At 53.8% G+C, this 15440-nt stretch overlaps 1 protein-coding gene across 1 annotated transcript in view; it reads right to left on the minus strand.

Annotated features, from left to right (window-relative positions):
* The window catches only part of LOC100539169 (chromodomain-helicase-DNA-binding protein 6), a 53264-nt gene that overhangs the window by 23391 nt on the left and 14433 nt on the right, over positions 1-15440 (minus strand). The window contains 20 exon segments of the mRNA XM_010722226.3: positions 682-881; positions 1305-1507; positions 2619-2729; positions 3744-3923; positions 4597-4761; positions 5105-5300; positions 6172-6382; positions 6912-7167; positions 7972-8115; positions 9044-9220; positions 9673-9916; positions 10471-10592; positions 10906-11040; positions 11313-11399; positions 12590-12707; positions 13048-13106; positions 13568-13633; positions 14466-14498; positions 14500-14616; positions 15059-15206. Of these exon segments, the coding sequence (XP_010720528.2) occupies positions 682-881; positions 1305-1507; positions 2619-2729; positions 3744-3923; positions 4597-4761; positions 5105-5300; positions 6172-6382; positions 6912-7167; positions 7972-8115; positions 9044-9220; positions 9673-9916; positions 10471-10592; positions 10906-11040; positions 11313-11399; positions 12590-12707; positions 13048-13106; positions 13568-13633; positions 14466-14498; positions 14500-14616; positions 15059-15206 (2972 nt within the window).

Consider the following 15440-nt stretch of genomic DNA (forward strand, 5'->3'; position numbering starts at 1 on the left):
CATGACAAATCATCAACTGTACCTCCACCGATCAGGACAGGCACTACAGAGCAGTGTGTCTGGGACAAGAACTGTGACAAGAGGAGGCACAAGCTGGTGACATAAGATGAGACAGCTGCGCAGACTGCACTGCCAGTGTCCCTTGCCATCTCCAAATAACTGAGCAGCTGCAAGGCCAGGGCCAGGCAGATCCAACTTTAGCCTTTGTATTGGGCTGGCACAGAGGTCCCTGTGTGATGATCTGTTCTGCATCCGAAACTGCCCTGAGGAAAAGCCAGGCACCTTCACAACTGTACCAGCCAACATGTTCACCCGGTCACCAACACTTGTGAGCTCACAGCGCAATGTCCCCCAGCACAGGGAAACCCTGACAGTACACCAAGATAAAACTTTGCAGGCCCCTCTCAACAATGAGGTGGCATTTCTGCTCTCACTGCAACGCTCTCTCCACACCAGCCACAGCCGAACAGGCATCAGGAGGCATGAAATGCACTCCCCTCTCTGAGGTCTGTATGGAGGTCAGTTCCATGGCAGACACTTTCTCTGCAACAAGAGTCGTCATTCTCAACCACAAGTGCTTCCTGGCTGTTTCAAATGGCTTTGCTTTCAATTCTTCAGCCTAGTCCTGCACAAGGCACTAATGACAGGTACTGTTGCAATGGCAGAGAGAACACGCAATACCTGAGTGATTCTGCAGTGCCTGGTTCTGGCCATCCTTCGTTGGTGTGATGAGATCCCAGATAAAACTCTTTATCTTCTCATCCCCTTTGTAGTGCTTGACACAATAAACCAGCAGTGCTCGACAAATCATCTCCATGTCCTTCTCGTTCAGGTGCCACTTGAAGCGCCCATGGGTCAGGATATCTTTCCATCGTCCCCAGCTGGAACCACAGTAATAGAGAGACAATAAACACTCTTATGCAGCTAGAGACCTCACCGGCACCACTCTCCATGAGTTCACAAAGGGCACAACTCTCAAGGACAGGGGTCTTACATCCCCACATCATGGGAGTAGAGATGGGGAGAAGTTTGCACAGGATTGAACAGGCTGTAGGCAAGAGCAGACTCTGGAAGCCCTGACTACCAGCTCATGCTTTGTCCCCTAAGCTCTCCTTCCACCCAAATGTTTGCTTAGAGCCTAGGAGTCCAGGTACCACGGGGGAAGTCACTGCTAGAAGGGAACACTGCTTTGGGGATCGATTGCTGAGGATGGACAGAACATGACTGCAGCAGCTGGAGGTCCACCTGTGTGCTGGGGCAGCTGGAGGCCGTGGCCATGGTCTCTGGGAGGGGGTGAGACTTACCCAAATATGAGCAGGTTCTTCTCCACGCGGAAGCACTCAGCCCGCAGGTACCGCCGCGTCTTCTCATTGAAGCGCCGTGAGCGAGTGGGTCGCTCATCCGAGTCACTGTCCAGCTCAGAGAACTCCATCAGCTCATCCTCCTCGAAGGAGTTGTAGTGTTTGGTCTGCTTCCGCACACGGGGCCTGTCGATGACCAAGCTCTCCTACGGGGACAAAGAGGGAATGCACTCAGGTGTGGGGTGCAACACCTGCCCTCCATCATGGCACAGTAAGTCCTCCCTGCTGCTCTCTGGCTCTGCTCACACCTCTGGTTCCTAGCTCCCAGCCCTGGGGCTGGTCACCACCTTGCTACAAGGATTCTAGCCCCAAATTTGCTTCATGTGCACACAAGACAATTCAGAGACAGCACATATTTCAGCCTGAATGATCAGAGGCTGAAAATCAGGCCTTCAGAGGTCAAACTGCTGATGCTCAGCAGCTGATTCAGCTCTGAATCACAATCTTGGCCTTCCCAGCAATGGCTGGGACAAGCAGTGCTGAAGGTGGTGTAACTGCTGTGTTAATGGGGAGGCAGGCGGGCTGGAAAAGGAAAGGCAGCTTCCGAGAAGGGGCAGAAAGGAGCTACATGAAATCAAATGGTATGCACATGCCTCCTCTTCCCATCAATGCCAAATGCATCCATGTCATCATCAGCCCAACTCAGGGCAGGAGCCCCAGCTGTGCTGTTTCCAGATGTACAGTGAGTCACCAGCAAGGCTGCAGCTCGTCTTAGCATTCACACGGCAGGCAGGGCCAAGAACAAGGATATTACCCTGGGAGATGCTCACAGAGGTGCATGGGGAAGATCCAGCAGTTTTGCAATCAGGTCAGGGGAAGCCAGACTCTGGCTCCCTGGAGCTCCAGCAGTCACATTCCCCATAGTCCCTCCTGGGAAGGAACCTATTTGCCAAGCAGGGCAGTAGGCAAGACCACAGTAGCATCCAACGGACAGAATGCTCAGACATAGAGATGGGCTGCTGCATAACCTGGCTTTATTCCTTGTTCCCATCACTAGCCTGAAAACAGGGCAGCAGGACTGCAAATACAGATGGAGAAAGCAGTGGCATAATTCAAACCTGTCCCCACTTGCTCCATCAGGGCTGAAGAAGCCTGGGCAGCTCCCCTCAGCCCTATTTGAGTCTGGATCTTAGAGTGGTTTGCTTCTTGGAGATTGAACATGACCTACATAGCCACTGAAGGACCTCCCAGACTCAGGTGAATGTGGGACAATTCTGTACCAGCTGTGGGGCTCACAGGCCATGAACTGGATCTTACCTTTTCATTCTTGGCATCGGTATCAAGCTCTGCTATTTTGGCCCACTTTTGCCAGAAGTTGGGGTCATCTAAGGAGATGTCAGTTCTGTTGCCTGATGCTACAAAGCTGGCCTGAGAGTGAGAGAAGGTGAGTGAACAGGTTGCAGCTGTGTTCTCCAGATGTGCTTTCCCCAGCAGAGACCCCCAATGCACTGCACCCTATGTTTACACATGTCAGAAGGCTCTTTTGTTTGCCTAAGGAAGCTGAATCTCTCTCCACTACAGTCCTGCCTGGCATGCTGGAAACTGAGCCTGGGCTGTAAGCGGAGGGAAGCCTGACGACTCCCCAAGGACAGCATCCAAGAGCATAGCACAGAGCTGGCCTATTGGGCTCCTTCCTGTGAGCTGACTGCAGGACGCTGCTCTGGTCAGGATCCCAAGGCACACAGCTTCTGGCATTGTGGAGGCCAGCAGCCAGGTCCTGCCACCTCCCAGGGGTCCTCTTACAGAGCCAGGTCCTATGGCAGAAGAGTGAGGCTGGCCACAGGGATGGGCTGTGCTGAAGGTACCACAAAGCCTTCCCACACCCTTCTGCCCTCTCTTCTTCAGGCAGAACACCCCCAGCTCCCTCAGCCTGTCTCCACAGCAGAGGTGCTCCAGCCCTCTGAGCATCTTCGTGGCCTCCTCTAGACCCACTGCAGCAGCTCTGTATCCTTGTTCCAGGGGCCCCAGAGCTGAATGCAGTACTCACAAGAACGGGGTCTCACAAGAGCAGAGTAGAGGGAGAAAAGCACATCTCTGCCCTTCTGGTCATGTTTCCCTTGACACAGACCAGGATGTAGTTGGCTTTCTGGACCGCAAGTGCACATTGCCAGGCTGGCACAGCTCTCAATTCTCTCAGGCTAGCAGCCCCCTCCTCACAGCTCCTGTCTCTCCTGAGACAGGAGAACCTGCTGTCTCCACATTCCAACAAGGTCTTACTCCTGGGCATGCAGGGACAGGCAGAAAAGTTTGGCCTCCAGGCGGACACAGCTTCAGCCATACACAGGGAAGAGGCCATGCCAACAGAACTGAGCTACACCTCCCAGAGTGACCCCCTGCTGCCCCAGGAGGCAGTTCCCTTCCCACCCGAAGATCATGACACACCTTGGCAAAGGTGGAGCCCTTCCCCTCGGACTGGATTGTGATGGTTTGCGTCCTGCGCTGCAGGATCTGGTCAATGTCCTCCTCGCAGAACTTGGATCCTTCATCCTCTTCATCCATGAGAGCACCATAGGCACCTTTCCGCAGCAGGTCCTCCACCTCCATCTTTGAGAGCTGCTGGACCTGCCCAAACACAACACCATCACCACCCCTGCCAGCTGCTCTGGGCACCAGCACCTTGAGAAAAGGCTCCTCTGACCCAGACCTCCCCTGCACGAGTCCATGTCAACCAGACACAGTACCACATGTCCACAAACGCTGTGACAGGGCAGGGGCAGCCTGTCAGGCTGAACAACCACAGTGTGAGCGTGTAGGACTGGGCTTTCCCTGCCCAGAAGCCTGCTGCAACTTGGCAGTCACTTGCACTTCTTCCAGTAGTTACCCAGCCTCTTTCTCTCTCTAGTCTACCTTTCTGCTTTGCACAGTACTGCACAATGCACATAAAACAGCTCTGCGTGGCTGAAATGGGCTGGGTGGGCTGTTAATATAGCCCACAATCTCTTCTCACGTGGGATAGCAGAGCTGCCACACAGGCTTTGGCCTCTTAAGCTCTGGTAGGAGAGGGACAGACGGGCTGGGAATGTTGGCCAATCTGACAATGGACTGGTGCTGCAGAAAGCTGTATGGTCTGAGCCCAGGTGAGAACCATCCTACCTTGCATCTGAGGCTTTTAGCCCCATGTGGGCACACAGCCCTGCACAGCTGCCCAGAGGAAACAGAGGGAGAGGATGCATGGGAAGGAGACATACTCTATCTCAGAGCCTCCTGCTGAACCCTGCTCTGATTGCTAACCTACCCCATTGGTGCCGCCCTTGCGGTTGATGTCCTGCAGCACAGCCTTATCCAGGCCCAGTTTCAGGCTGGCCTTGTCGAACATCTCCCGCTCGTAGGAGTTCCTGGTGATGAGGCGATATACCTTCACTGCCTTGCTCTGCCCGATCCGGTGGCAGCGAGCTTGAGCCTAGGAGAGAGGAGGGCACAAGCTTGAATGTCGTGAGCCCAACATCTCCCACCTCCTGGGGCACCTCTCACTGAGCACCTTGGCTGAGCTGGAGTAGGAGACAGACCCACCACCCCAAGACAAGGAAATGGGGATGAGGCTTCAGCCTTTGCTCTCCTCGATCCCTCCACCACCAGGTACAGGCAAAATGCTGCCCACCTGTGCTTTTAGAGCCACAGTAGGATGTCCCCCATGATGTGTGCCAGCTCTCCAAGTGCTGCACGCCGTATCAGAGCAGCTAGGTGCTGCTGCCCACAGGTCTCCAGCTGGGACCTGTATGGTCCAGCCTTGCCTAGCCCGTTACCTGGAGGTCATTCTGTGGGTTCCAGTCTGAATCAAAGATGATGCAGGTGTCGGCAGCAGTAAGGTTGATGCCCAGTCCACCTGCCCGCGTGCACAGTAGGAAGACAAAGCGATCCGAGTCAGGCTTGCAGAAGCGGTCGATGGCAGCTTGGCGCAGGTTGCCACGCACCCGCCCATCGATTCGCTCATAGGTGTACCTGCTCCAAGAGGAAAGAGGTGAGAACAGGGTCATGGCAGGGCCTGACCTCACTGCAGCTACAAACCCCTTCTTACTCCTTCCCCCCAGGCTGCGTGTGGGCACGCAGTCAGCCCAAACTAGGATCAAGGAAAGGTCCTATCTCACAGAATCACAGAATGACCAGGGTTGGAAGGGACCTTAAGGATCATGAACTCCAAACCCCCCTGCCACACGCAGGGCCACCAACCTCCACATTTAACACCACACCAGGCTGCCCAGGGCCCCATCCAACCTGGCTTCCAGGGATGGATGGGGCATCCAACACTTCCAGGGATGGATGGGGCATCCACAGCCTCTCTGGGCAGCTGTTCCAGCACCTCACCACTCTCTCTCTGAAGAAACTTCCCCCTGACATCCAACTTAAATCTTCCATCCCTCAACTTGAAACCATTTCCCCTTGTCCTGCTGTTATCTACCCTTTCAAAGAGTCGATTCCCCTCCTGTTTGTAGGCTCCCTCTAGGTATTGAAAGGCTGCAATGAGGTCACCCCACAGTCTTCTTTTCTCCAGGCTGAACAAGCCCGGCTCCCTCAGCCTGTCTTCGTAGGGGAGCTGCTCCAGCCCCCTGATCATCTTCATGGCTCCTCTGGACCCCCTCCAACAGTTCTCCATTTGGTCATTCCTAGGACCAGTCCTGGGCAATGCAGAGTGCAGATCACACCGCCCAGCATTGGAGTCTTCACCCATTGGTGCTAACTTGTAACTCAGATCTTTCGGTACATGGGCACAGAATGACAAAATCCCACCCTGGGCTTTTTCCATTCCAGTATCTACAGTGCAGGATGGATATGACATGGAGGAGCCGAAGTGAATGCTGAAGCTTGTACTAACCGCCTCTGAATGAGATAGTCTTCCAGGATGTCAAGGCAGCGCACCATCTGGGAGAAGATGAGCACCTTGTGTCCACCAGCAATCAGCTTGGGAAGCAGTTTGTCGATGAGCACCAGTTTCCCAGCTGCCTGGATCATCGCCTGCAGCTGGAAGTCTGGTGCCTCCGGGCTATGTGTTTTACGGAAATCTTCCAGGATCTTCTCTTCTGCCCCTGCAAGGGGAGAACGGATTACAGAATCACAGAAAGGCTTGGCCTAGAAAGGACCTTAAAGGGTATATAGTTCCAACCCCAAGGGATGTGAGCTCTTGGTCAGGCTGGCAGTGCAGTTGACTCCAGCTTCCTGTCTAGGGCAACAGCAAGCCACCATGCAAGGAAAAGAATTCTTGCTGCTGACTAGATCTAAGGAGGCTGGCTAGAGATCTCCAAAAGCCCCTACACACCTCTGACTCTACTCCTTCTGGTCTTGCACCAGCTCTTGACAGAACATGTCACACTGGAATGCTAAAGAGGACTCCACTCTAAAATGCCCCTGAAACAGCTGTACACAGAGAGCCTGGTAGGACCTTGAGGCTGGCAGTGCCCACCAGCAGGCAGCATTGCAGGGGAGCTGGGCTGCCCAGGTGGGCACCAAAGCAGATCACTGCAGGCAGAAGGCCAGAGCTGAGTGAGCCCTACAGGCAGCGACAGGTTAAACACTGCAGTGAGATCCAACCCCCCAGTGCCGGTGCACAGCCCTCACCATTGATGAGATATGGGTGATTGCAGCACTTCCGCAGCTCCATCATGGTGTTGATGAGATTGGGCATGTTGTGCTGGTTGGCACCCTTGGACAGAAAGGAGAAGTTCTTCTCCAAAATGGCCCGGTAGTATTTCTTCTGGATGTTGGTCAGCTCCACCTCAATGATGGTCTCCTGCTTGGGTGCCAGATTCTTCTCTACATCATCTTTCAGCCGTCGCAGCATCATGGGCTTCAGGATGGATTGCAGCTTCTTCACCTGACAGAGCAAGAGCAGAGATTCACTGCCCTCTCTGCATGGCAAGCACATGGAGACAACAGCAGAGAGGCCCACAATATTAGAGCCTCTCCAGGCTGGAAACCCACTATAAACGGCCCTGAAACAACTGCTCTGACCAACAGGGTAATTTTAGGATCTGGCTTTCCTGCAGCAAGCAGTGAACAGGCCATGAACTCTGCACAGTTCTGCTGCAGGCAGCTTTGGATACATGTGTCTGCTGCAGGAGAACCAGAAGCTTCGATCATAGCTGATCAGAGCTCCATGTGTCCATGCCTGCTCCCCCAGGGTGATCTTTTGCAGTCTTCACTTAAGCTAGGCACTCAAAGTGCAGTGAAGCAACCCAGGGTACTGTGCTGCTCCCCAAGACCCATGCTCGAGAGGATCTTTGAGAATGGTTCTCTAAGGAAACTTGACAGAGCGACAGACACATGGACTTACTGACTCCTTCACTCACCCTACACTCTTGCTGGATGGACAAGATGGGAAAGGTGGGTGCACTGAGCTGCCCAAGCATGCAAGGGGCAGTGGGGAACTACGCAGGGAGCAGACCCTGCCCTTGGCATGGCACAGGTCCCCTCTCTCCAAAGCAGCCTATGACTGGCCTATGGCCTCTGTCATAGTTTTGCTTTTCCTGGCTGAGTCCAGGGCCTACATTTAGCACTGCGCCTTGCAAAGAGGAGATCTTTAGGCACTGAGGGGTGGTGTTCACTTCCACAAAGTTTGAGTGTGTGCCAGCTGTCTCAGTGATCTGCACTAAGTCACCAGCCTCACTCTTCTAGGTACCTGCTCTTCTGTCTTCAGGTCCCCAAACTCCTCCAGGAAGGCTGTCTCTGAGGGAAACTGCTGTGGCTCCAGGAAATTCAAGAGGCTGAAGAGCTCCTCCACTGAGTTCTGCAGGGGGGTGCCTGTCAGCAGCACCTTGTGCTCCTGGGTGTACACAGAAAACAAGTTGAAGGCTGACCCACTGGTTAGGTCCAAAGGGCCTAGGATCACAATGTTCATCGTCTTCCAGCCCCAGAAGAGCACTGCATGACCGAGAGGGAAAGGAACAACCAGAGCGGCTCCTTAGCCACAGTGCTGACCCAGCTGCTGTCTTGTTGTTCCCAGGATGCTCCCCAGGATGTGCAACAGTCTGGCTGTGCAGCAAGAACAGCCAACACTGAGACCCCTCACGCTGCCTCCACAGCTCAGCCCTACCCTGGCATACCATGGCCCCAGACCTGTACGCAGTATTGCAGATGGGGCCAATAGGCCTGATGGCCCTCTTCTCAACAAATAGGTGTGAAGGACATGGACATCCAAATCCACTTCCCTGAGCACCTCACTGAACCCTTTTTCATCGCACACAGTCCTGCACCACTATCCCTGGCACAGATTAGTCCCATGTTTGCAAAGAATTAAGAGAACACCTTGAATATGGCAGTCCTGCTGACTGTAGGGTACAAGGCACACCTGACTGTAGGGTACAGGCAAAGGATGTTGCACACAGCTGCTCAGCCACTATCTCTGTATGCTGAAGCATCCAAAGCTGCGCTGTTGGCCAGCTCGTGCTCTGTCAGGGAGTACACGCAGATGCAAGGACATAGGAGGAGTCATCTAGCTGTGGGTTAGTATTCCACTTCAGCAAAAAAAAATATTGTCACCATACAGGTCATCAGTTTCCCACCCATCAAAGGGTCCTCCATCATTAGTGCTGCTTTAGCAATTCAGTGGCTTCCAAACAGCCTCCCCTCTGAGACAGGGAGATCTCAGTTCTGGCCCTGGGACTAAGCAGCTGGCAGAGACATCTAATTGCTTGGCATTGCCACCTCTGACCCACCCTGCTCTCATATGAATCTGAGCAGGACATGCTCACCAGGGCCATAAGTTTCAGCCCCTCCAGCAGCTTGCAGTTCCTGTTCTTCAGGCGATGAGCCTCATCAATGACCACGCAGCGCCACTGGATCTTCTTCAGCTCCGGGCAGTCGGCAAGGATCATCTCAAAGGTGGTGATAACCACCTGGAACTTGAAGATCCCAGGGAGAGGGTTGCCCTAGGGAGACATAAACCATATGCAGCGCTTGACCCCTGCAGGGCAGCAGGACGCTGTCACACACCCTGGCAGTCCACAGAGGCTTGACACCATAACAATGTTAGCATCTGAATCCTACTTGGGATTCTCTCACATTCACCTCCCTCAAGCAGTGGACAAGTTCCTGCAAGCCTCCATGCTGGCTGCAGACTGCATGTCTCCAAACCAGGCACTGCTTCAAGGCAAAATAATCAAGCCTGGACAACAGCTGTGGCTGGGACTCAGCTGTATTTTCCCCTTTCTGCTTGAATTCGATCTTTTCTTCTCATGCTCATACACAGTGCACCCTGAGCCCATGCCACCAAAGGGGTCCTTAAAAGATACCACAAGCCCCATGTGCAACTCAGTGCTTCCCCAGTAAAGGAAGTCAGAAGTGGAGGACACATCCTGAGAGTGTTGTGTGCATCAGTCACCTGTGTGTCCCTGTACACCATCTCATACTGTTGGATCATCTGCCGGCTGATCTGGCTGCCGTGGTACACGATGGCATTCATCTCTGTCCAGGTGCGAAACTCCCTCTCCCAGTTAGTGATGGTGGAGAGGGGAGCGATGATGAGGAAGGGGCCATGGATGCCCATCAGGAAGATTTCTGAGAGGAAGGTGATTGACTGGATTGTCTTCCCCAGCCCCATCTCATCAGCCAGGATGCAGTTCTTCCTGCAGATATGGGCAAGGACAGGTTAATGTGGCAGGAACCACTCTGTCACTAGCCCTTCAATGTGCTGTCAAGCATGTCACCTCCATGCACACCTGACTCCATGGTATGGGGGACATGAGGTCGGTGGCCCAAACTGGTCTGCATAAGCCAGACCATCCAACCTCTTCCAGATGATGGACTCGAAGTTAGTGCGAAAGAAGCTGTTTTTTGGTTGCACTCTAGCTTGTGAACAAAACCTGCTGATGCTGAGAAAATGCATACTTCTGCATTTCTCCCACAAAAATGGGTCATCAGAAGCCTGACCAATACCAAATATCAGCTGTATTTTAGACCCATAACTAAGCCCATACTATCACCACAGAGAAACATCCCTGAAGACTCAATTACAAGGCTAACACAAACACAGCTGCTGAGGCTACTGCCCATCAGCTCCAGCACTGGCAGCTCTCAGCAGCTGCAATCAGGCCCCTGCTTGTCAGCTCTACTCCTGCAAAGGCATAAAGGCATGTGCCAGCGCCCCTCACAGGAGCCCAGCGCTCCAGCCCCTCCTCACCTGTTATACCAGTTAAAGAGCAGCCAGTTCATTCCCTCCAGCTGATATTCCCGCAGCTGGTTGCTATTCTTATACTCTCGGGACTTCTCCAGTTTCTGCCAGGACTCAGATGCTGGGCGCTCCTAGGAGGAGAGAGGAGGAGCAAGATTCATGGAGAGGAAAAGGCAAATGCCCAGTATGGCCAGCCCCTGATTTTGGGACTGTGCACCAGGACAATGCTTCAAAACATTCAGCAGATTCACAGAGAGGTCTTGGCCTCTGGATCCCACCCGCAAATCCCACTAGCTAACACCTCCGGAGGGAAGGATATGGGGCTTGCACTGAAGTAGCGGGGACAAGAAGGTGACCACTGTGAGGCCTTGACAAAACACAGACAGTCCCTTCCTGCCCAGGGCAGCAGTTGCCAGCTGGGTACGTTACCTCTGGGTACGTTACCATGTGCTTGATTTCTGGAGGGATTTGGAGGGCTTCAAACTCTTTTATCTTCCCTGGGTCAACATCCTCCTCCAGCTCCCAGGTGCTCTCCTCATAGGGCAGCGAGCACCACTTCACAAGGTAGTGAGTCACCTCCTGCAGCACATAGAGAGGCTTGTAGACCAGAGTAGGGCTCACGGCTGCTCAGCCCCACGGCATGGGCACGGGCTGCAATTGAGACTGAGTCACTGCAATGCTCAATGGCCCTTGTGTTACCCCAGTGCCAGGGGGCCCCCAGAAGTAGGGTCTGAGCTGTGCAAAGCTGGAAAGGCAAGTTGATGGGAGATGACGTGATGCGTGTGCTGGATCCAGCTCTCCTGCTGAACCTCCCTCCCTCTCTGGGGTAGGTGAGTGATGCAGCCACTTACCTCTCCAGTGTCAGGATCCTTTGTGTGAGCCACCTCCAGAATTCGATCTACCTCCACATAGTCTGGGTTAAACAAATCCTCATCAGGCTGTGACAGCAAAAGGAGAGGTAAGTTCAAGGTGATTCGAGGGTTAAACAGATGGTGAGCATGAGAAAACAACTGCGGGACATCTGTCCCCAGCATGCTGCTTGCTGTGCACAGCACATCAAGTGCCCATGGACACAGGTATGTGACATCTGTCTCTGGGCAGGGAGGATGCAGAAGCCCTGCAGAAGGCAAAGCCCTCACTTCGGAGCGGCTGCTGGCCCTGTGCTGCCCTTGCTGGAAGGCAGAACTGCCCGCTCCAGCCCATCTGGCCCTGAGGCACAAAGACTTGAGCTGTGTGTTCCAGCTTATATACAGCATCCAGAGCTGTGGCTGCCACAGACCAGAACCGCACACAGCACCACCTGGGTCCCTGCAGCTGTTCCCTCATGGAGCCCAGTTCCTCTGCAAGGGATGATACCTTGTTCCCTCTGCCTCTCTCTTGTTTCCCACTCAGCAGACACCAGCAGCAACTGCTCAGGAGGGAAGGGAAAGCCTGGGGAGAAGTGGGCTTTAGAGTAACAGTTGTCCTTGGATAGAGGTGTCTAGGGCTTGGGAATGAGAAAAAATAGGCTTCTGTGTTCACAGCTCCCCAGGCTAAGCTTAGTCACAGGAAAGAGCAGTTGCTCTTTGTTAAACTGTCAGTGGAACAGTGCATCCAACATATGCCTTTTCTTTGCATCCTGGGAAAGTCCCAAACAGACTCAGGAACGAGAAATTAGACGCACACTCCCCTGAGTTTGCAATTACTTCCATGGAGAAATGTTCATAGATTACCGACCTAGTTCACACTTAAAAGGGGCAATTTGAGGAGATCTAATAACTATCTTTGGAACAGAAAGATAAATGACAGAACACCTTCCATACGAAACAAGATTAATCTGCTTATATAGCAAAGCAGGCAGCAATGGCCCTACATCCAGGTATTTATAGTTCTCTCTCTCCTCTGCTCCATCACAAGCAGGCACATTCCCCATATGATAAAAGCACCATCAGCACTGTGTGCTGCCTTCCTTCCCATTGAGCAATGCTTCCAGGGTTGGCAGTGACCAGCAAGAGCTATCTATCACCCTGCCCTTACTTCCTCTGGTGACACCAGGGGTGTTCAGGGCATTGTCGTGGCTTGCTCAACCACAGGTCTGGCCCAGCTGTGCCAGGAAAGGGAATGGCTGCCTGCTGCACTCAGCTCTCACCTCTGTAAAAATATGCTTCATCTGAGCCTGCTTGTTTCGGAAGCGCTTTATTTTCTGGGATATCCGGGGGTCCTTCTCCAGCTCCTCCAGAGTTGCCCACTTACAGTGCAGGTAGGAGCTGCAGAGGGAAAAAAAACAACTAAACACGACCAAAGAGGTCCTGGGGAAATGATCCTATCCACCACACAGACAAACAAGGAGTTTGCAGAGACCCACAGAACACCCAGCTCATGCCTTGCCACATGGGGCCCCAGACCAGAGAAAGCCATGGAGAAGACTGAGCACTGCAGCTGCGGTGGCTGCCCTGCTCCCCACAGCCTGGGCCCTGCTCAGGAGAGCAGCAGCAGCAAGGTCAGAGCTGCAGCTGGGGCTGAGACAGAGGTGAGAGCACACAGACCACACTCCTGCACATGGAAAGTGCACCACTGCAGCACAGAGCATCACAACGCTGCACGTACAAGTTCCTGTACTTGACGTAGAATTCCTCCATCTCGAACGTCAGGCCTCCAGGATGAGTCTGAAACCAAGAAAAGGAAAATTAGTGGCATCCAGAGCCTGTGCAGAACACGAGGGAGTGGGAGGGGCATTCTCAGCCATGGACCCCAGGCAGGCTGTTTCTCGCAGATAGCAATGATGGCCAAGCATGGCATGGTGCCTGCTCTGAGCTCAGTGGCCCTGAGGAGCATGGTGCAAAACCACCCTTGAGGATGAGAATCACAAGCACCTGGGGACCAGTCCAGGCCTGACTCCTCTCCAGAGGCTTCCTGGTGCCCAGGACAGGAGAACCACGCTTGTTCCCAGCCCAGAGAGGTGATGGTCTGGGCACACCCCACCACCCCCTTGCAAGGCACAAGTGCAGGAATAACACAGAGACAAGGACTCCTGTTGCATAACCTGTGCCTGATGCACAAAGACTGCCAGGTCTCCTACTCTTTCTGTCCAAAGACCTCTGACCCTACTGGCATCTATGCCACTCACCTCCTTCTGCACCATCCTTGAGGCAAGGATCTTCTCGATGATATTGGCATCATCCTCAGGAGGCTCCTGGAGACAGTGGAAAGAGAGCAGAGAGCTTTTTTCCCCAGCTTGTTGTCTGGCATCACCCTACCACACAGCAGGTGCTCATCTTCTGCAAGCTCACCATCCCAGAAAAGCAGAGGAAGCTTGGGAGCTTCTCTGCCAAGACTCACAGAGGGAAGGTACTCCCTCCATCACTGCACCTGCCTATGGCCACAAGAACACCAGGACAACAATTAATGACTGTTATCAATATCTGGAAGCTTTGTTGGTGACCACAGAAAGGCAGTGAGCTGCAGGCATCTGGTATACAGGCCAGCAAGAACGAGGAACAAGATCAGTGTGCAGAGAAGGAAGCACAGTGAGCTTCACACCATGGTGACTCCTGCCACGCTGTCCACGTCCCTGCCACGTTGCCAGCAGAGCAGGTTTGTGGCAGGCGTCAAGCTGAGCATCTCTACAATCAGAAGGACCGATGAAGAGTGGCAATGTGCACAGAAAACGATGATCTGGCACCCTCAAAGCCTTTGGCTGTCAGCCAAAATACCGGGTTAATCTCAAGGGCAAGAGCTACAGAAACAGGAGCCAAAGGTGGGCAGAGGCAGAGGGTTGATCATGCACTCAGGTACAACTCCAGCCACAGTACACGTCCACAGGCCTTACTCTCCCAGCAGGAGGAGGCAGGTTGGACCTTACCTAACCCCCAATGCACTCAGACCTCCTGCTGGCACAATCCTACATGCACACTGCTGCCCTATCCTTGCAGAAGGATCCTACACTTCCTCGAGTCCCACAGAATCCCTTGGGATACCCTGACATGCAGGAAGCCCCACCAACACAGTCCCACCTCCAGCCCTACCTCAGCCTGCCATGCCAGAGTGGAGGCAGAGAGACGCGGAGGTTCGCCCAGCTCCCAGCACAGCTATCGTCTCGCCATCATCATCCACTACCTTGAAATCCAGGTCCTCATTGTACTTCCTCCTCTTCACCTGCCGGCCAGAGCGTCGTTTCTGTGTATGGGATGAAAGAGGTAATCATGGGGAAACAGGCAGCCCGAGTACCTCCCTTGCCTGGCATGGGGATGGAAGCCTGAGGAGAGAGAGCCCCAGGGCTGCCGATCTCCAGACCATCCATCCTCTGCACAGGTGGGGTGGAGGTGGTGGGAAAGAATAGGGCACCATGAGATGTAAGCCCCTGCACTGCTGCCACAGGCAGAGCAGCTGCTATCAGTGCTGTGCAAGGCCTCCACCAGTGCCTTGGAGCAGAGTGCCTGGCCTGCACAGTACCCCAAGGCCATACGCAGCAGAGCCCTGCAGAGATGCTCAGCAGCCTTCCCATGCCATCCTGGGGAGGAGCACTGCCAGAAGGCACAGGTTAACTCCCAGCTCTTTTCCCACTAAGATGCAGCCAAGATTTCCCCAGCCAGCATCCAGCCAATGGTTTGGGCCATACCTGGCTGTCAGCTGACTCCGCAGACTCCTCAGGGCTCTGTACTGATGGGCTCAGAAGATCCTGATCCAAATCCAAGCTGTCCACTGGGATCTCATTTTTCCTCTTCCCTTTCTTCTTCTTCTCCACGGGGGTGGGCCCCTGCTCCTTGCTGCCAGGACAGACCAACAGATAGACCTTGCTCCTTAGTGCCAGGACAGACTGATGGTCAGATACTGCTCTGGGGTCCTGGGAGGAGCCAGTAGGCATCTGCACTGGGCTCTACTCCAAAATGCTCTTCCCTCCTCTCCCAAGGGCAGCACAGGGCTCCCAGGGCCTCCCTCAGTACTGGACATATCAGCACAGCACAGCCAACGGTGGTGGCAGTTTGTGTCTTCAATTTGAT

The sequence above is a fragment of the Meleagris gallopavo genome, chromosome 22 (assembly GCF_000146605.3).
Source record: "Meleagris gallopavo isolate NT-WF06-2002-E0010 breed Aviagen turkey brand Nicholas breeding stock chromosome 22, Turkey_5.1, whole genome shotgun sequence".
Lineage (NCBI taxonomy): Eukaryota > Metazoa > Chordata > Aves > Galliformes > Phasianidae > Meleagris > Meleagris gallopavo.